At 35.9% G+C, this 20,934-nt stretch overlaps 1 protein-coding gene across 7 annotated transcripts in view; it reads right to left on the bottom strand.

Annotated features, from left to right (window-relative positions):
• Window positions 1–20,934, bottom strand: part of PCLO (piccolo presynaptic cytomatrix protein) — a 343,040-nt gene that overhangs the window by 50,274 nt on the left and 271,832 nt on the right. For 3 of the 7 annotated variants that reach the window (XM_021384447.1, XM_021384448.1, XM_021384449.1), the window contains 6 exons: window positions 20,395–20,488; window positions 16,499–16,570; window positions 14,715–14,895; window positions 13,312–13,506; window positions 11,932–12,114; window positions 1,007–1,148 (listed from right to left, as the gene is read on the bottom strand). In XM_021384447.1, coding sequence (XP_021240122.1) covers window positions 1,007–1,148; window positions 11,932–12,114; window positions 13,312–13,506; window positions 14,715–14,895; window positions 16,499–16,570; window positions 20,395–20,488 — 867 coding nt within the window. The remainder of the gene's footprint in view (window positions 1–1,006; window positions 1,149–11,931; window positions 12,115–13,311; window positions 13,507–14,714; window positions 14,896–16,498; window positions 16,571–20,394; window positions 20,489–20,934) is intronic. The other 4 variants (XM_021384451.1, XM_021384455.1, XM_021384450.1 and 1 more) reach the window with 3 other exon arrangements.

The following is a 20,934-nucleotide window of genomic DNA, read 5'->3' as shown; positions in this document are numbered from 1 at the left end:
TTCACACAAAGTAATACTGTGTGGATTTCAATTCAGTATATGTGTACTAAAATCTATTAACTGCTGCCTCTTGTGTTTCTGTACACAGGGACTTTATACATCTTTGCCTTTCTCATTAGGAATGATTGCAAAATAATTTTCTTTTGATATTGTCAAATCCAATTAAAAATAATCTTTTTACCACTGGGAAGTAAAATTCATTTTGACCTGAAATTAGGTTGAGTGAAAATTTCAATAAAGATTAAGCAATTGGCATTCCACATCCTGAGCTGGCACTGCCCTCCTGGACTCCATCGATGAGAGAGAAATCCTAGATTAGTGGCTGTTTTCCTTTTTTTTTTTAGCCTTTAATATGTTGTGATCTTACTAAAAAGATTGTTGAATACTTAGAAGTGTCACTGTTCTAGAGAACAAATGGAGACTTTTCTTTTTTTCCTCTTTTTATTTTTTAAATTCAAGCCTTTTTTAGGAATTTAAAATCATGTTCTTGTGACTGCTATTTCTGGACTGCAAAGGAAAACATGTAACAACTACTGCAGATACTGAATGAGCAATGACCACTGACTAATATTTTGAGAACAGCCAGTCTATAAAAAAATTCAGGCTACAAATGTTAATCTGATGAAGAGAAATTACTTTTTTTTCTGTAAGGGAATTCTAGGAGGAGATCAGTCTGAAAATCTAAATGAAGCAGTCTCAAACATGGGAAAACTGCACTTCTAAACCATAACCCAAGCCCATCTCAGAACACTTGCATCAAAGGCTTGGATGTCTCCTGTGTGACAGCAATAAATTCATGAGGTTTAGGGAGAGGTTTTGATAGTTATTAACAGTTCAACAGAGCAGAATGAAAGTATGAGCTCTGAGAAATTCTGCCCAGTTAACTGCTTTTCTACTGTGTAACTCAAGTCTGCAGAGGAAACTACATATGAAGATGACTGGCAAGTGAAAGCGTTACGCATCATCAGTGCACAGAGGATTCAGAATATTAAAGGAAAAGCCTTACATTCTTGGGATGGGAAACAGATTATTCTCTCCCGTGGCACTGCTGCTGCCTTCACTATCCATGCTGTATCCACTGCCAAAGCTACTGACTGACGAGCCAGTGGAGACAGAACTTTCTGCAGGTCGGTGGTTAGTAGACCTTGCTGTACAGACAGGAATAGTGGGTTACCAAATGCCTTCTGAAAAATCAGTGCCATCCACATTAAGAAAAAATGGAAATTATCAAAATGATATGCTGTAAAGTCTTTCACTTTTTTACTTTACATTCCAGTGTCGTGGTATCATCTTTTGCAGATAATGTTTATTTTCACACAGAATGTGGTCTAAACCAAATAGAGTATCACCAGAATATTTTTCTTCATTCGTGATAATAGTTCAAATCAATGGCCTGAAGGAAAAGAAGAATGGGTTAGATTGATTAACACTGCTTTTCTGATCTACAGAAATTTAGAGAACTTTACAGAAAACCAGTAATTCATCTAAAACATTTTGTAGGGTAACTCTGTGAAAGTGATGGGCGGGCCTTCCTCTTGTTCTTCATGAAACATTCATTACATCTGATGACTTTGAGGAAACTGAAAGGAAATATATGTACAACATCTATAGTCACAGAAGCTGTATGAAGACCTCCACCCCCTTCAGACATAACACTGCAGTCGTACTACATTTCTCAACTGCTTCTATCTATCTGGATATCTCTTACTGTCTGCCTGGAACTTTAATGCACGTATTTTGATGGGATTGCACTTATCATGCTTAAGACACTTTGTTGTTTGTCAGATGTATTATTGTGTGTTTTGGATATTGCTGTACAACATGAACAAATTTCTCAGTATTCAGCCTTTAGCAAGTTGAGAAATGTACACAAGAAAAAGGACACAGTGACATTACACATAATAATAAATTTACACAAACAGTAGAAAGACTATTCTCATATAAAATAATGAAATTATCAGGGAAATATTAATAGAAATCTTTTGATTTTATTTTTAAGTTTCACATACTACATCTACTATCGTCACGTATAATCTTTTCCAAATAACTGAGCGTATATACCTAAGATAAAATACTTTGCTGTAAATTTATTATTCTGTGAAGCCCCAGTGAGGTTTTCTGTTACTTTGGTGAACTGTGAAAAAGTAATGCAAGCAGTTAAAAGAGATCCATCTTTAAATAAGAATTTAATCAAATATCTAAATGGAAATTACTTCAAATAAGAGCCAGAGCCCCAGTGACATCCTGCTTTAAGCTGGCAACCAAGATTATTTTTGCATGACTGGATGAATAATATTTTTGATGAAGACTGCTGAATGCTTCCTAATGTGGGACCAGGAAGCTGAACGTGACTCTTCTAATGTATTGTAAAAACAGACACTGGAAGAAAGGAATGAAGCATTTCACATACCATCAGTCCTTGGGCCAAACTGTCTCATAAATCGGTTTTTTAAACTCTATTAACTTTATCTGTTTCACTAATGCCTACAGCCGCAGAAGGAATCTGTCAATCTAAATTATTTTTAGACAAAAATATTATTTAGCTCAAATTCTTGACTATGTACAGTGATCAAAGGCTATCTTTTTGGATGATAACACAAATTTATAAACTGTAAAATCATAATGTTATTAGCAGATACTTTCAGTATCTCATCTGGAGAAAAAGACATCCTTGTTTTTGCAGCACAGACAGCCAGAGCAATACAGTATTCTCTGTTCAGGTAGCTATGAGCATCAGCTACGCTGTCAGTTTCATTCTGTGGTGCTGCAAGTGAAGTCTTGTGATTAAGGTGACATGTCAGGAAACTGGTGTTAGGAAAGGTTGAGCAAGAGAGGTTTTGGAGAAAAGAGACACTGTGTTAGCTTCTAAATAATAAACAGCCCGTGTTGGGGCTTTACCATGCTTGCCCAAACTAATCCATCACCTCAGTTCTCATGATGGTTGAGTGAGTCACCTGTATGATTTTTGATATCTGTTTGGGGTTTTGAGATTACTTTTTTGTAGTTCTTTGTTGTTGTTGTTGTTATTGTTTGTTGGTTAGTTGGTTGGTTTGTTTTTGGTCATGACATTACAAATGCCTCGTAGATGAAGACAATCTGGATAGCTACACATCTGCAAAACCCATGGAAGCAAAGGCAGTATAATGTTAGCACAGAAAGTGTATCTAGTCCTTCCCTTAAGAATGAGTTTACTTAGCGTGTCATAGATCTTCACCGTAACATTTGTGGTCCAAAGGGTGGTTCATATCTGGGCTTCTATTTATATTGACTTTATTGTAAAATGTAGGGCTTGAAGTCACTTAGTCTAACTGGTGGATCTCTAAAACCAGTAAGAATCTAAAAACTAGTTTAACATGTCCAAAAAGCTTGAATCAGGCCTTTATAACTGGTTTAGAAGTTGTTTTACATCCATTGTTAATCAAAATGTAATCATTTCCTTTGACAGAGCTATATTCTAATGATACATTCAGTGCTATATTTTTAGTTTCTCTACCATTTTATCTGATTTAAATATTTTTCTGCATTGATCGTTTTCAGAAATATCTCTTGCTGAATGGGTATAATGTGCCTAAGTTTAGATTAATTACTGGATTTTGAAAATCTATAGTTCAAAGTTTAATTTTTTCTGCCTTCTCTATGAGAGCAATGAACTACATCAGTTTGAAAGAGGAAATGAAACTCAAAAATAGATTTACTGATGTTTTTGTGAAAAAAAATAAAATTTAGGTACAGAGAGCTTCTCCATGACTCATGAAACATCACGTTTTCTATATATCTGTAGTTCTTACAGACAAATGAAAACCTGCAAGTTGCTGCTATTGGATATATGAGAAATTTCCAAGTTCTGATGAAGGTGATGCCTGCAATATTTTGTTTGAGTTAGAATAACCATGGTAAGATCTGTACTCTCCCAAGTTTATACATTTGTTTCCAGTTCTATCCCTTGTTTTCAACCAAATTCAAATGTCTTAGGAACATTCACAGGAATGTCTGAGTTCACTATGATGCTATTCCAGTCTTATTAGACTAAGCATTGTCTATGATGCCCTCAGAGCAATCACCACCTTGACTGGCCAGTTGGCTACATGTCCACACAAAGAACATATAACTAAAGTGAGATTAGGGCAGTTTTACTTCTGAGTTAGAGATTCTGCTGACAGCTGCTTATGCTAGAAAATGCCTAATTTTTGACTTCAAAGTGCTGGAGGGAGGTGAATATTGCACTTTAGAGAGTTAAATAATTTGCTGTAGATTCACTCTAGTATTTTGAGGTACAGAGTTTGGATACTCCTTTCTGGTACCACAGAAGTGCCTGATAATGCAAGGCATAGTCTTGTTTTGCCTAAATGTACAGCATTTATGTGAATAAGAACCTGGTCAAAGGCAACTGCCATCTTTTGACTATCAAGCATATGCAGTATGGAAGAGCTATGGCTTATACCTTCCTTGCCCTTTGTTTTTCCACATTACTTCCCAGTCCCTCAGAAAATGGTCTAGCTTCTCATGTTCAAGGTGCTGCTGCCAATTACATCTGATACTGATGAAAAGACTCTGCAAGCTTCAGCAGATCGGAAAGACTGTTTAACTGAAGACCATTACCAAAAATGATAATTTGGCTTCTTACTTGGAGAGAAAGAATATTCTTTCCAGTCCCTTCTTTGTTATCAGTTTATTCTTTTTAAAGTGTGTTTCATACTTTCCAAGTATTGTAACTTCAGTGATGTCTGCGCTGTCCAGCTATTGGGCTGTGATGAACAGATATCGGAAATGAAAGATTAAAGCTCTAAAATGGGCTGCTTCCTCTGAGGAGTGTACAGAATTTCTGCTATTGTTGCAGAATTGGTGTTCTGTTGATTTTATTTTCATCTGTCAATATTACTTTAGCAATGAGTTCCCCTATGGAGAGGAAATGTTCTCTACTTTAAAGTTGTGTTTATGAGCACAGATTTGATATTTAGTAGACAGCAATGCAATGTTAAAATTAACACTTCATTATACTTTTTCTAGTATCTTTTCAGCAGGGTGGCACGAGCAAAAATTTCAGTTCAACCACTCTCCTGAATAATGCACAAATAGTTGAAAGAGTTCTCAATTCCATTGAGGAATTCTTTCAGACTCTAAGGAAGCTGTTCATAATGTTGTCTCTGATGTAAGATTTTTTTCCAAGAAGAAAAATGATAACGATGAAACTGATACATTTTGTATTCAGCACTGTTTACAAAGAAAAAAAAAAAGAATATTCCTTTGACAGAACAATATTCATCCACATACTCCCTTATGCCTTCTTGGAAAAACATTTGCAATTTAAGAAAATTTCGCTTATGGACACACCAGGGAAAACATGTAAGTCATGCCGTCATATAAAGAAAATATCCTGAATTCAAAGAAAAGAAAAGAATGGAAGATACCACTTTTTTTTTTTTTAAGATAAATCTGCTTTTTCAATAAAGAAGATGTCTTTTAAAAACATAGTGTAAGGAGGATAATTCACACAAAACCTTTTGCCAAGAAGAGTCAAATCAGTCAGAAGCAAAAGAGAAATAATCCAGTGCTGTCAGAACTTCAGCTATTCTTCTAGAGTGAATGGACATGGGGAAAAAGAAAAAAAAAAGGAAAAGAAGGAGAATAATAATAAAAAGCATGACTGAGAAGTTCTGTGAATAGAATAGCCTCAGCTTTCTCCTGAGCATAAATTGCAGAAACTCTTCCTTTCAAACATATGCACCACTTCTCAGGTATCTGTCTAGAAGTGAAAACTCAACTATCAAAACACATTGAGAAAGACAGTCCAGTTTGTAATCCAAACAGAAAAATGTTCTTAGCCATTGTTCAGCATTAAGTTTTGAGATTTTGCCTCTAATTGTCTGAAAAAGAATTATCTAGAGCTAGCAGTCTTGAGACAAGCCCTGGGTAACAAAGAGGGCTGACACCATCCTGCACAGCAGTGCAAGTCCATAGAAGCAGGTGAAACCACAGATCTACTTTGGATGCATATCAGCCAACCAATGGACTGTTCGTGTCACACACATTGTCTTCAGGCAGAAGCTTGTCTATTCTTCACTCTCCCTTGTCTTCTGTTTCAAATGTACCATGCTCTCACTGCCTCAAAACTGCTGTTTACATACTTTTAAGAAGATTTTGCTAGCACTGAAAAGAAGTGCTGTTCCAACTTGATCTATGGAGTTCTACAGAGTCAAATTCTGCTGTTGGGACTGTCAGCTGCATCTTTTGTGAACTGCCAACAGAGTAAAGATACATGATAAATAACCAGTGAGCAATGCCCCAGGTCAGTTCTGACAGTCTCCTCCCCTCACTCTTCCTTACACGGAACAGTACTTTAGATCACAGTCTCACCTGTTTCAGCCACATTTATGTATCAGGCACAGCTTTGAACACACACCAAGTAGTGATATTTTGTGAGTTTTCTACTAAACTCTTTGCAGAGCAATTTACCATTTGAAGTGAGTAATGGTGGCAGAATAGCACTAATCCAAAAATGTGGTGATGGTATTTCTTTACCCAGCAAAGCAATTCTGATGAAATGATTTTTTTTTTATATACTCCATAGGCTTCAGCTACCATCTAATAGACTTTTGAAATTGGAGTTATCAAACGAAGAATCTGAGCAATTTCCTGAAATTGCATGTCAGCTTAAAATGGTGGAAGAGTAAATAGCAGGAAGGGCCCAAGCAAAATGTGCCAACTTTTAGACTAAAACAGGACTCAAAAGATAGGCTCAGATTATTGCTGTCTGCAGAGAGTGAGGACACACTGTTCTTGTTTTGATAATGATTCTTGGAAGTTGGTTATTTGTAGCCATCTAAAAGCCTTTTATCTTGGGAATTAAGAAACTGGTGGAACAGTTTATATAAAAAAGCTTTGGGCAGTAAATTATGTAAGCATGAAGGACGTATCCTAAATTACTGTAGGAAGTGAAAACATATCATTGCCTATTAAAAGTGTGAAAATGGGAGCCCAGATAAGGAGATATTTAAATCCACAGTCAATCCAATGCAAAAGATTTATGGAAGTTAGGAATCAGTTTCCTTTCAGTTTACATTGTTGTGAACATAATTATTTTATTTTTATTTTTATTTTTATTTTATTGTTAAGTGGCTAGAAATTACACAGTGCCAGCTCAGGCCTGTATCATAGATTTTATGCTGCTAACAATATCCTACTGGTACATACATCACACCACATTTTTGTGTAGCTTTAACCTGCTGCTATACTGACACTTAAGAGAACTCTTGCCAAAGTTGGTGTATGAAGGAGCCAAAAGCAGGCATACTGCCTTTTGAGCTAAGGTGTTTTGAACTGGAGGTCTTCAAGAGGTATAATTTGACAGACTGTGTGATCTGAATACAGTTGTTAAAATGTTTATGCATAGTGTATTACTAACTCGCTATGTTGACTGTTCCATTCCATAAAGCCAGAGGGCAATAAAATAGGTTTTGATGGGTGTGGGTAACACAACCACCATGCAGAATCCCTACAAGAATGGACTTGCAAACTGATGATACCTTCATATTCATTGTTCACTATTGTCTCAACTTTTACAATTGCTGAGGGAAAACCTCTCTTTCCTAACAGCATTAGCTCTAATAGTAGATCATTCTCTGACCAATATAATCACTTGACACACAACTATTTGGGAAGTAATATCTTCTTAGGGCATCACAAAAAAGGTTTTGAGTGGCAATAGAAAATGTAGAAGATGAAATGTTCTGTATGAGATGGGCAACATGCATTAGTTAGTATTTTTTTCCAGAAAATGCTCTGATTTTAAAATGCCAGAAGTTTTAGGTTGAAGGGGCTTTTGGTTGAGGAAGCTTTGTCACATTAGGTGAACATACCTATTGAGTATAATACAGGAACAATGATAGAAATTGCTGCCACTACCTCCTTGTGATATCTTTCTGTTATCAATAGGTATGTTTGGATCTTTAACTGAAATACAATGTATTTTCATTAGATCTTGAACATTTGCTAATTCAGGTCAGGAGCAGAGCAGTACTTTCTCCTGGTATTTGTTTTACATGTGCCAAACAACACAAGAGGTACACAGTAAAGCAGCTAAAAGCATTGATCTCTTTTGTCATCTACCACGATAGGGATGTTCAAGCAAGAGGGTATTGACTCAGCTTATCTCTCATGAGTGTCTGTTTGAATAAGTAGAAAAAAAATCACTTGTGTACAATGATATTCAGGTTTAGACCATCAACTTAGCTATTCAAATACTGATTTATTGTGCTCCAATGATCCTAGGAAGAATCAGAGTAGTCTTCTAGAAATTCTCTTATTTGGTTTTAAAATATTTTCTTCCACTGACCATTTGATATCTTAAAGTAATAAATTTAAACAATGTAAATAGTATCTTTTGGGGCAAAACTAACACATCTTCCTCTGCAAATAAAAACAGACATCCCATTGAATTCTACCCATTAGGCAGATATATAGAACATCTGTGTGGATACCAAAACTACCTATGAAACTGCATACTCTAAAAATGGCCATTTGTGTACTTTCAACTATAGTGAAGTGGAGTTGGTGCACCTTTATACTTCATTTGTTAAATTTACTTCTGTTGCTGAAGGGAAATTACACCATTCATTCTCCTTCTCACTTGCCTTATTGGAAGTTATTAAAACTAAACCATGTAGTTTATCTCTTTTTAACTATTAACTGTCTTAGAAAAGGCTTTCTACATAAAATCAGGAAATAACTGTTGCAGATGCACCTGCATTTTATATATGCATATATGCAGAGAACCAGTAATTATAATCATAATATTTGCAATTGTTTAATTATCTGGAGAACTCTACAATCATTTATTATTCTTTAAACATAAGTGACCTACCTATAAATTTCCACATAACAGGCAAGATCCTTCTGTGGGATAAATTATTGACATAAAAGCAGATGATTGGTTGATTTGTACTATCTCAAAAACTGACTAATCTGGTGGATAAACCCTAATACACAGCTTATGTTGAAAGGAATGTGTTTAATTTTATGTGAATGTATAATTGGCTGTGATTCAAATTTTTCATAGAAGTGAATTCAGATTAACTTAAACCCAGGCACTTCTGTCTCCCTCTGGCTTGGATCCCTTGCTGCTTCTGCCTTCAAAGGTCTTGCTCTGAAATGTTATTGTTCCTTTCTGAAGGGTGTGAGGGGAATGTATATTGTGCAATTTGTTTAGTTGCAGATTGCACTCTTATCTCTTACAGGCAACAAGGACGCTATACTTCAGAGTATATTTTTAATTAAATGCTGTAGTTGAATGTTGGCTTTTACAAATGTGCTGAACAAAGTCTTCTGTTGTAGCTTCACCTTAATTTTAAAACAGATCAATTAAAATATACTTTTTACTGTTTAAAATAAATAAATAGTTCAGTCTAATAAGCTTAAAGTGATGTACATCCTCCTCATTCACAGTACTGTAAGTGATGTTTTTGTTCATGATTTCCTTTTTGCTTCTCATCAGACATACAATCAACTTGTTAACTAACAAAATATATTTGATGGGAAAGGTCATAGGTCCAGAAGTAGAGAATGATTTCCCTGAGGCATTCTGAGGGTTCTTTTTGTTTGGTTTTGCTTAAGAGGTAATCCAATGCAAGGCAAAAAATACACTGAGTTAAAAGAAGAAACTTCTTCTAAGGGTTCTCTTAAGTTATGTGTGGAAGGACAGATCAACATGCAACAGAGTAGATTTCTTCCCATCACAGTTGTGGAAATATCACTATTTTGCTACCACATTGTATACTTGGCCTGAAAAAACAAACAGCTGTTTTAAAAGGTGCTGTTCTCCGACAAATTCAGATAAACTGATGTGATAATAATAATAATGTTCTACATTATCTGTAATGGCTTTATTAAGACAGGGCTTTGACATTTAGTGACAAAAAGTGCAAAATCAATCCTTACTAACTTGGTAAGTCAACTGATCCATTTCATAAAATAATGATGCCAACAAAATAGATCGTGATGGGGGTGGGTAGCACAACCATGCAGCATACCTGGAGGAACGGACTTGAAACTGATGATGCCCTAATATTCATTATTTACAATTGTCTCAACTTTTAGAATTGTTGAATTAGACAAAAAATCTCTTTCCTTCACCTCCTCTTCTTCCCTCAAAGAATGCTGAAAACTGATTTGAGTTAAAGTCCTGGTGCCCTTTCCATTTAAGCTCATAATCTTTCCTGGTTTAACTTAAATACTCCACGAAACTGAAGATAACTGATCAAAATTGTAATACCCTCAAAACTGTAATTTCTAGCCCACCTTACATGAATAAATTAGAACAAACTAGTTTTCGAACAGTAAGAAGAAGCCCAAACTTCTCACAGGTCTGAAACCAAATTTGTCAAATTTGTGAAGGCCATTGTGCATTACCTGCGTTTGCCAGAAGTAAAAAGACAAAAGTACCATGTCTTCTTATAGTAACTCCAACCTCATTAATATATAATTGATATAAATTATGGCCCTTATTCCTAGGACTCTGTAATATGCTTCTAATATTGCTCTCAGCCAAATATGTATTGATACATATCCTTTTCACAGTTTTGAAAGTAAAGATGCTAACATAACCATAGCAATTAAAGCCAATAGCCTGGATCTTTCTTTACCCCAAAAGTGTATGCGAACCTTGGTTCAACCTTGTATCATAAGGAAAAGGGTTTAGCATTATTTCTCTCTGCCAAAAGACATTGTTAGACTGTAAGTCTTTATGACAAGTGTCTACAAACATGATACTGTAAAAGATCACGAGTTATTTAGATTTCTATGGTAGACATTCCAGGAATAGGATGGATCTTTCAGTTACGGTACCTGAACTAGTGTCATGATCTACTCTAGCCTCTGCCTGAACTGAGTGTCAGAAGCTGAGCTGTAGAGTCTGGCCACGTGCATGAGTGTAGGAATATATTTTTAAAGAAGTTTTCTTAAAGCTTTCAGAGAAGATAAACTCATTGTTTCTAAATACAATGTTTAAAATTATTAATTAAATTTACCCTTGTTAATTAGCTATTTCTCCCTCACACTATATATCTTAATGACTCATGTTTAGTATGTATCATTTGAAATATCATGCTCTCTTTCTTTCTTACATTCTAAGCTGTACTTTATTGCCCATGGTGTATAATAGGGTTAACAAAAAAATCTTCAATGATTCATGTGAGGTTGGAAAGGGAATACACACAAGAGAAGATCTGGGAGTCCAATCTCTGAGTTTATTTGGATAATCCCTCAGATTCCTTGGAAATAACCAAAATGCTCCAGAAGTCAATAGAACAGTATCAATTTGAATCAGCTGAGATTCTGGCTCTTTATTTGTGATGAACGGTTAAGTTGACGATATGTAGCATTTAGATTTGATGAACAGATGTCTATGGGTGTAAAGTCATTTAAGAGACTGATTGGAGAGTTGTCAAAAGATTGAACTATACATGGATCAAACTTTCCTTTCCACTGGTGGTTTAAAAAATTATTCATGCCTATGGCATAACAATACTGGGTGAGAAAAAAAAGCAATTGTTAACGTCCCAATTAGAATTCCAGGAACAAAATGTGCAATTAGTTTTTTGTCATAAGGTATGTTTAATCATGCTTAAACAGACTAACTTGATTGCATGCTCTCATTAGCCGACAACATGAGCAAAGCTATACAATTTTTCAAGAGAAGTCCTCCAGTGGAATGGAAGCATATATGTTTTTTGTTTTGTAACATTTCTTAGCATAGTTTTTTTTGTTACATAATTATGTGCTGATGTGGAAAAATCAAGCAGAGTTCTTGATTCATGTTAACATTTACAGCACTTAACGGAAGGATAAAATAAATAATTAAATATTGCAATGAATTAGTAGACATGGCAAGAAGGATTTGGGATGTGCTTTGTTTCTTAACCATGCCCTTCTGCTCACCTCCTTCAGGCTTGACTGGTCCATCAGACATCACTTTCCTGAGGGCTAGTTGGCTTTGGTCTTTGTTGTCATTGGCTGGTGGAGGCAGATTGTCAGACTGAGTTCTTTGAATAGGGAGGACTCCTGCTATGCTGTGTCTGTGCTGCTTCCTGGCATGATTAGATTGACCGCTTTTATGTGCTGCTGTGGCAGTGTGGGTGAAATGGAAACCCAGAGTATGTATCCTCAGATGGAACCAGCTTAAATGTTATTCATGCAAACAGAAGTGTTTTTTTTCTGTATTTAAATAAGTAGTGTTTTCAAACACCAAAGAGACACCACATGCACAGCATTAAAGAGTACTAAAACTGGCTGTTTCTTTTATTAATGATGGTGAAGGCAAGGGAAATCATTTCCCCCTAGTTTTTGCATGACACCATGGTAATTTTATGGCATATCAATAAATCCTGAAGACAAACACAATGAATCCAGAGTCATAGAGTTTGATTTGCTATCAGTTAAATCCTCAACTAACAAACAGATGCTGGTATGACAGCTCTGGAGAGCTATCCTCTTAAATAGGAAAGTTCTAATTTATTAATCTACTTAAAGATGCCAGATAAAACCCATCCTGACCCATTAATCAATGTGTAGCAGAAAAATTCGTAGAAAACGTGAATGATGACAACTGACTTAGCTCTGAATTCCAACTTTGATAACATGTTAACTCTGTCAAAAACTACTTGTTAATTGTGTGCTTAATATTTTTTTGTATTGCTGTTCTGCTCATCACTAACATGGCTTTATGTGAGAGATAAAGAAGGTTGCCTTACATTTCCTTTCCAAAAACTGTTACATATTTTCATTCATGTTTCAAAAATTGGTATCTTAGTTATGCTGTTAAAAAACTTTTTTTCCCAACTTTAAATCTTTTGTATATGGTACTTCCCTTCTTGATTAGTACTCATAGGTATATCTTATTGTTAGAGTGTTCTCAGTACTGGTGTGGAACTTGCAAAACTGGCAACTGCATCTCTGCAGGTTTTGGTTACTTCACTGGTATTTATTTAGTGACATCAAAACATCATCACACAATGGAACTCTCTGTGAATCATGCACAAATATGGAACATCATGGACCATGAGTGAAGGAAGTGATGGAGAAACAGCCAGTTTCACTGCAGTCTATATAAATTAAAATAAATAAATAAAAAACATCTAAATACAAGAGTATATTGTAATTATATGTATTCACACACGGGCACATAAAGAAAGACATTGAAAAGAGTGAGCACAGTGTGCCAAGAACAGAAAAAAATAGCCAAGAGGGAAAGACAGCAGGGAAAAAGGCAACAGATGAACATTAAGCTGCCATGCTGAGGAATTTATTTGCGTCTTTTACTTGGTTGAAGGCGAAGCTGTTGGACAGCTGCTTCAGCAGCAGCGATGGCTGCCCCAGCGTCTTCAAGGTGGGTTTGAGTGACACTGGTTTTGCTTTGGCTGCGGGATGGCCCATGAGAGCGTAGGTGTCCTTCAGAAGAAGATTTGGAGCTCCCTGGACTGCTGTGGGATTTCTCAATGGTGGGAACCTGCATGTCTACCGAGGAAATGGAGAAGCACAACTGTTGCATTTATTAAAAACAAACTCATTTTCTTTCTCTCAGTTTGCCTTTCTAGCTACATTCTAGAACAAGGAATAAAAATTAAGCTGTGCAACACTATTCAGTGTTTCAGGACATACTGTGATTAGGAAACTCTTATTAAGAACCAATTTCTACTTCCTCACCATTGCCCAGGGAATAATTCATTTATTACTAGATTTCTAACATCTGTTAATTATGCTTCCTGAACTGGTCCACTCTGGGGATTACGGATAGACTAAAGCCTGATTTGTTTCTTGCTTTCTACTTCTCTAGTATGTGCAGAATAACCAGTATCTCTTATGCTGGTAATCAAATCTTAGGTAACACAAGCAATTTTTCTCTCTCTCCTGCCAAATGATTGGTCTAATACCTTCTGCACTAACTTCTGATTTGGATGTAGATCTTACACAGACACCAATTGCCAGCAAAACATTGCATTGAAGTAGAAAGGAGATGGAGCAGTCTTATCCCTCAGAGGCACTCGTCTGGATTGTATTTGGGATTGCAATTGCACTGATATTGCAGATGTTTCTTTAAGAGGGCAACTGGCCACTGAGTACTTAGTATTAAAAAAAAAAAAAGAGATAAATTTCTTGGAGCAGGAGACACTGAGATCAATTCTCCTTTTGTAAGCACTAGTAAAATTCTACTATATCAGCTCCACTGATTTCCACTGTAATTTAGGTATACCACAGCCCATTATTGACTAGAAACGCATATGCGTTATTATAGCATAATAGTTATTCCATAAAATATTAATGTGGCATTGTTAGAAGATGAAATGTCATGGAATATTTAAAGAATATGAAAAATAGAAAGCTAAAGATGTATTGAATTTGGTCGAAGTTACCAGAAAAAAAAGAAAACAGTCACAGAATCTATAGCAGATGTAAAAAGACCATATAGCTTAAAGGTTGCTGTTTTAATGACACAAATACTCTGAGCTTGCTAGCACTGATTGGGCCAAATTAAGCATTAGCACAGGTCTCCAGTGAATTGACCAGAGAGAGAAATAAGTTTTTAATATAAGTGTATACAAGTGTATACAAGTGTATACAAACTTCATAGCAGTATCTTTATTTTTCCATTAGAACTTAGAAATAGCATGTTTTCCTGTCACCTGGGAAAAAAATTCAAATCAGGTGCACTGAGTTATTCCTACCCTTGGAAGGGTCTGGGAAGATTCCATGACTCCTGCTCTTGATGACAGATGGTTTTGGAGATTGCTGGCTATTCTGTCCGGAATGAGATTTCCCGTGATCAATGTTCTCACTCTGTTCTTTCAAAGGGTACCACCGAGGAGTGTTGTCAAGCTGAGAGACACTGGACAAGTCGATCAATACCTATAAATGAACCAAAACACAACATACAGCCTATATCTGATCTATTAATGATGGTGTACAGCAGAGGCATCTGCAATTGTGTTAGCAGAAGCCACAATCAAATATAAGCAGCTCAGAGTATAAAGCCGTGTGCTGACAGATTCAGGACTTTGCTCACAATCTAAACTAGCCTGATGTAAACCAGCTGTGGTTGGAAACCCACATTTATTAGTATATTGCTGTCCATACAGTAATACGTTTCAGCAAGATCTTGGTATGGAATGCAGTTTCTTCACATCTAATTTTTTTTTCTACAAGGTTAGAAGCTTTTTTTCTTTCCATTTTTTCTTTCAGCTTCATAAGTTGTTTATGAGCTGCTTTAGTCCCTGCTTAAATCTATAAATAATCTGAACAAATTAACTACTTAGCATCCTCTCTAGTATGGTTTTTTGATAATGGTTTGAGGAATGGCTTGCAAGACAACATAGTTACAAATTGTTCCCACTAGACAATATAGGCTAGTGGCTCTGTTTTGAGGAGAAAAGGGTTTGTTCTCATGGATGTGAACCATGATGCACCATTTGAATCCAGTGGCATGCAAGCGGTGATGGCTCTGTTCAACTTTCTAGCAGTCTGTGATGCTCAGTACCATCTGTGCTTGTGCTTTTGTGCAAGCTCTTTAAAAATTCCTTAGGGCATAATGCGGATATCCCTTATTTTGATGTTACTGTGCGTTATTCCTCTGGACTTCAAAATACTCCTGATATACACTGGATAGTCTTCTCCATTTTTCTGTGAAGTATTGTTTTCATATTTAAGTTTGAATGATTTAATAAATAAAATAATTCTAGAGGTGGAAAATATTTGAAGGCAAAAGTTTAAATCTTCCTGTAGAAGTACATGCTGGAGCATCTATTTTCTGAATGTCATAAATAACAATGACATAAATATTCAGTAAAGCCCTGCTTTTGGATGAAATGCTGAATTTAACAGGAAAACTGATGCAGCATACAGGAAGTAAGTAATCATGTAGCTTCTTCCTATAAATTTATTTTAGTAATTGTTCAAATAGTGACACTGATTGCTCAGTTTTATAGTTACACAATTGGGAACTGAACTGAGTGCACTTCTGCTAAATTCAAATGCAGACTAAGCTGAGGTACTCTGAGTTACTCTGTATAAGAACAGTAATTTGAGCAATTGATTTTTCTAGGCTTCTAATTACAACCCTTTTCAACAATAGCATTTCTAATTATTCTTTTACATCCTAGTTATTATTTGTAATTCTGTATTGTACATCTGTGTTTATTTATTTGCTTTTAAAAGACAGACTACTTCCCACGATCCCTCATCTTATTTATTATTAATTACTAGTGTATTCAGAATAAATCTTACAAGATTTTGCCTTCGCTTATACATTGGCAGTAATGTTACCTGTTTTCACTGTTAAAAAGGAGAGCTTGAATCAGCAAGACCAAATAACTCACTTCACAGTTAGTTGCAGAAACGCTAAAACATGTCTTGATAGCATAATTTAATCCATAAATAATTTCCAAAGACTGATACTAACATGCAGTTCATCAGCTTTCTAACTAGTCAGAGCAGAGAGAAGGAAGATACTTACTTCACCAAGGAAGTCATTCGAGGAGAATCTATCATAATCCCAGACAGTTACTTCCAGTGTTTTCTTTTTCAGCTGCAATTTAAGTAAAAAATAATTAACCCCATTGCCATCATAAACTTCAGATCAAGTGAATGGAGTTTTCTTCTTATTATCTCCTCCTTGTACCATTTTTTTCACAGTTGACAGCCAGGCAGTTTTGTCTTCCCATCAACCTTCATCTCAGAGAAATAATTTGGGGCTATTATTTGCTATCAAGACAAATAGACCTATGCTTTGCTCCACTTTAGGGGTTCCCACAAGTTATTTGTGACAGAATGTGTGCCCACCACAAGAGCCAGCCTGATTTTCAAAGCCCCATTTCTGTATTTTTGTAGCTTTTCTCATCATCAGGATTGAGTTCTCTGAACTTGGACATTTGGCTAAAATGCATTATAATATGGATTTCTTATGTATTATTTGTATACATAAAAACAATTTCACCTATGAAGACCTAGCTTTTATACTTTTGAAAGTTCAGTGTCATCAGTGAGACTCTGCAAGTAGTCCAGATATGCAGGACAAGTTGTACTGCTAGGCATTAATGACGGCTATCAAAACCTACTATTTGAAGATCTTGTTAAACATGGCAGTTGTATCAAGCACTCTTATTACAGGCTAGAACTAGAAACAAGTCTTTTTTTTTTATCATAAAACCAAACATAGAATATTGGAAGGAATCCACAAGTATCACTGAGTCTAACTTCTGGCTCCACACAGGACCATCCGAAATCCAAGCCCTATGTCTGAGAGCATTGTTCAAATTATTTTTGAACTCCTGGAGCTTTGGGCTGTGACCACTGCACTTGAAAACCTGTTTCAGGGTCTTACCACCCTCTCAGTGAGGAACCTAGAACCTTTTCACAATACCTAACCTCCCTGACACAGTTCCACATTGTTTTCTTGGGTCTCATCACTGTTGCCAAAGAGAAGAGATCAGCATCTGCCTCTGTGTGCTCCCCTCATGAGGAAGCTGTAGACTGCCGTCAGGCTTTCCCTCAGTTTCCTCTTCTCTAGGAGGAGCAAACTAAGTGATCTCAGCCACTCCTCATACATCTTGCCCTCCAGATAATTCAACATATTCATAGCCATCCATGGGTGCTCCCTAAAAGGTTTATGTCCTTCTTATATTGTGATGTCTCGAACTGCATGTAGTACTCAAGGTGAGGCTGCACCAGAGCATGGCAGAGAGGGAAAATCCCTTTCCTTGACTGGCTAGCAGTGCTGTGCCTGGTGCATCCAAGGGTATGGTTGGCTTGCCAGGGCACACTACTGATTCGTATTTGACTTGCTGTCAACCAGAAACCCCAGACTCCCTTTTGCAGGGCTACTTTCCAGCCTCTCATCCACAATTGCTTCCTCTCAGGCTAAACAAAACAAGCGACTTCAGCCATTCCTCATATGTCTTCCCCTCTACATTTTTCACTAAAGATCTCTGTATGAAAGATAGCTCAAAAGAGAAAAGCTGTCATCCAAAGTTGTTGGCCTTACTGGAAGGATTGACCTGAGTGTCATCCAGGGGTCTCTGGGGACAGATGGGAAGAAGAAGACTGATTGATGGGAATAAAAAGAAGACTGATTATTGGTGTTGTATACTGAGGCAAAAGGCTAGCAAGTTGTTGATGTATTAATTTGTCTTGACAGACGGGGAATGAGATATCTATGAAGTCAGACTGTGAAGCTGTAAGTGAAGAAGACTTGTATTTCCTCTTAACTTTCGCTTTCCTTTGGTTTAACGTAACAAAGACCCAGACAGTTTTTAATCACTCTATATTGCCGTTAACTAATAATTTCATTTTATTATTATGTATTATGAATATCTTCTGCTCCCAGCTAATTTTAGAAAAATGAGTAACTGTACAAATCCAGTTTCTTTGGAAAACGAGTTAAAATCTGTATATCTTTGTAAACCCACACAAAGGGAAATTATAATATTTTTAGCATCTAGACTGTATTCTTTAAGAAGATAAAAATATTACTGGACAGCTAAGATTAAATAAAAATAATAATAGAGGGTAATTCCTTAATCTTTATCTTTTTAAATCTTAGCTAATTAGAGAACTTTTAACACAGTCTTCTTAAGAATACCTGCCAAAATTAAGCAAAAAGTTGAACAAGGGAAAGGTTGTCTCTTGAACAACCTATGCAGAATAGATGTAAAGCTGATTTCCTTGACTGAATAAAATTTCTTAACTGTTCCAAGACAGCATCGATGTGAAAATAACCTAAAAAATAAGTTGAGAAACCACTATTCCACGCTACTTTTAGTTTCCTGGGTTACACAATTTCCTACTAGATGCTATATTGAGTATATGCATTTTTGTCCTTGAAAACAGGAATACCCTAAATACTTTCCAGAAATGCGTTGTCTCAACCTTTGCTATTCTGGGAGGACATGTTCATTTCTTGTTACAAGTGATGACTGCGCAAGGACAGAGAGAAAAATGTAGAGATCCAGGAAAAGAAAAAAAAAAAAGATGTTGACAGATTTTTGGTGGAAATGGAAAAATAGAGAAGATTTTCAAGTAACTACAACCCTTCTTCACTAGAATTTTTTACATTAGTATGATAATAAAGCTGTGCTGAAAACTTGCAGTATTCTGTATTTCTTTCAGATATCTATTCTAAGCCTCTTAGTTCAATAAAGGTCCTATAAAATATTATGACAATGAAAAATCATCAAAAGAGCTTTATTAGGCAGTATACGAAATGAGTTTCAAAGAGGAGGAAAATTTGGTTTTGCAAAGATATATTTATGTACTAAAGGCAAAGAACACTGAATGGCTAGTGATTTTAAAAGGAACCATTATACCACCACAGCAAAGTAAGGTTTTGCCTTACATCATCCAGTTTTATTTAGTTAATGAAACCAAAAGTTGTGATCTCCATCATGAGTTTAACTGGTAGCATTACTGAAAATGATTTTTCTGAAATAGTCTCCATATGACAGTGGGTTTCTGCAAGTAGGCAATGTACTGGCAATGTACTCACAAGAAAATGAGACAGTGCTCCTACATGACAGAGAGCAGTTTGATTGTGCTAACTTTAAACATGTGAGCTCAAAACATGATGTGAAAATATTGTTAATAAGGCAAAACTACTTTTGGACTTTGCCATGTGGAAAAGAGAAGAAAGGAAAAAAAAAAGAGGAAAGAAGAAAGAGAGAAAGAGAAAGAGAAAGAGAGAAGGTCTCACTGTGCCTTCTTCAAGCAGTAAAAATTCTCTTTAAAAGGAGACATAAAGAAAAAGAAGAATGAAGTGCCACATACTGCCTCAGTTAAACCCTTAGGTCAGTTAGGGTTATGAAGATATCAAGAAACAGAGAAGATTTCCACAGACCTCCTTCCCAGCAAGGAAATGAAATCTCTTCTGAATTTTGTTGAACAGATTCATATTTTAAGTCTACTGCTGTACATTACTGTTAAGTGTCAACATGTATCTCTAGACTTCATAAACATTTTTGAAAAAGAAAATGGTAGGATCTGTGTTTTCTGTGAAATGGCATGGCTTTTGGAACCAAGAATTATGCTGATTTCTGCATCTACTTCAGCAGCTTTTGTCTTTTTATTAATTCCTTGTATTCTGTTATCATTTTTTGAATTAACTCATCTGCACTTTTGACATGCTTGTGAGTCTAATCCACACAAATGATCATTTTTGTGAATAGAAAGAAAAGAAAAAAGTACTGATATTCTGAACTCTAAAAGAGGTAAGGAAATAGTTCCAAATTTCACCCAAATTTGGTAAGATTTCACACGAGTTCACAAAATTGCCAGTAATGCTGCTCCCTTCACAGTAAGCAATGCAGACCACACAAACAAAACAACAAATTGCACTGAATAGTACTATCAGTCACGCACCTGCTCCGTGGAGATATTTTTATAAATGACTGTCTGATTCCACTCAGGATTCAGGCTTTTCTGCACGTACTTAGTTCTTCGCTTGTACTCAGCACTGAATTTGAACAAAAGAAGGAGACATTACATTAATGATCATTTGCTTCTTTCAGTTCTAATACAAAACAAAACCAGTCCACAAACACAAAAAAAGAAAGAAAAGAATTTCATCCCCTGTTAGTCTCTAAGAAGTCAGGGTTGCAAGAGGACAATGACAGCCTATGGCTTTTTTTCACTACACATAGTATATTTCCTGACATGGTCTTTTAAAACATCTTCTGACTCTTCAGTGTTCTCTCTCTGCCTGTAACTGTTTCAGTGTAAAGCATCAGTCAGCAAATGCACATATGCTTTTTTCTCTCATTATAGATGATGTACTCTGATTATAAACGAAAGTGATAATGCATTGATTTTTTTTTCCTACGACCATCCTCTTATTAGCACTTTAAAGTAGCAGGAATCCATTATATTTATAGGTTATAGTCTCTAATTACAGGATTCCTA

Source organism: Numida meleagris, chromosome 1 (genome assembly GCF_002078875.1).
Source record: "Numida meleagris isolate 19003 breed g44 Domestic line chromosome 1, NumMel1.0, whole genome shotgun sequence".
Classification (NCBI taxonomy): domain Eukaryota; kingdom Metazoa; phylum Chordata; class Aves; order Galliformes; family Numididae; genus Numida; species Numida meleagris.
Note: the sequence above shows the minus strand (reverse complement) of the source record. Positions and strands in the feature narration are given on the sequence as shown.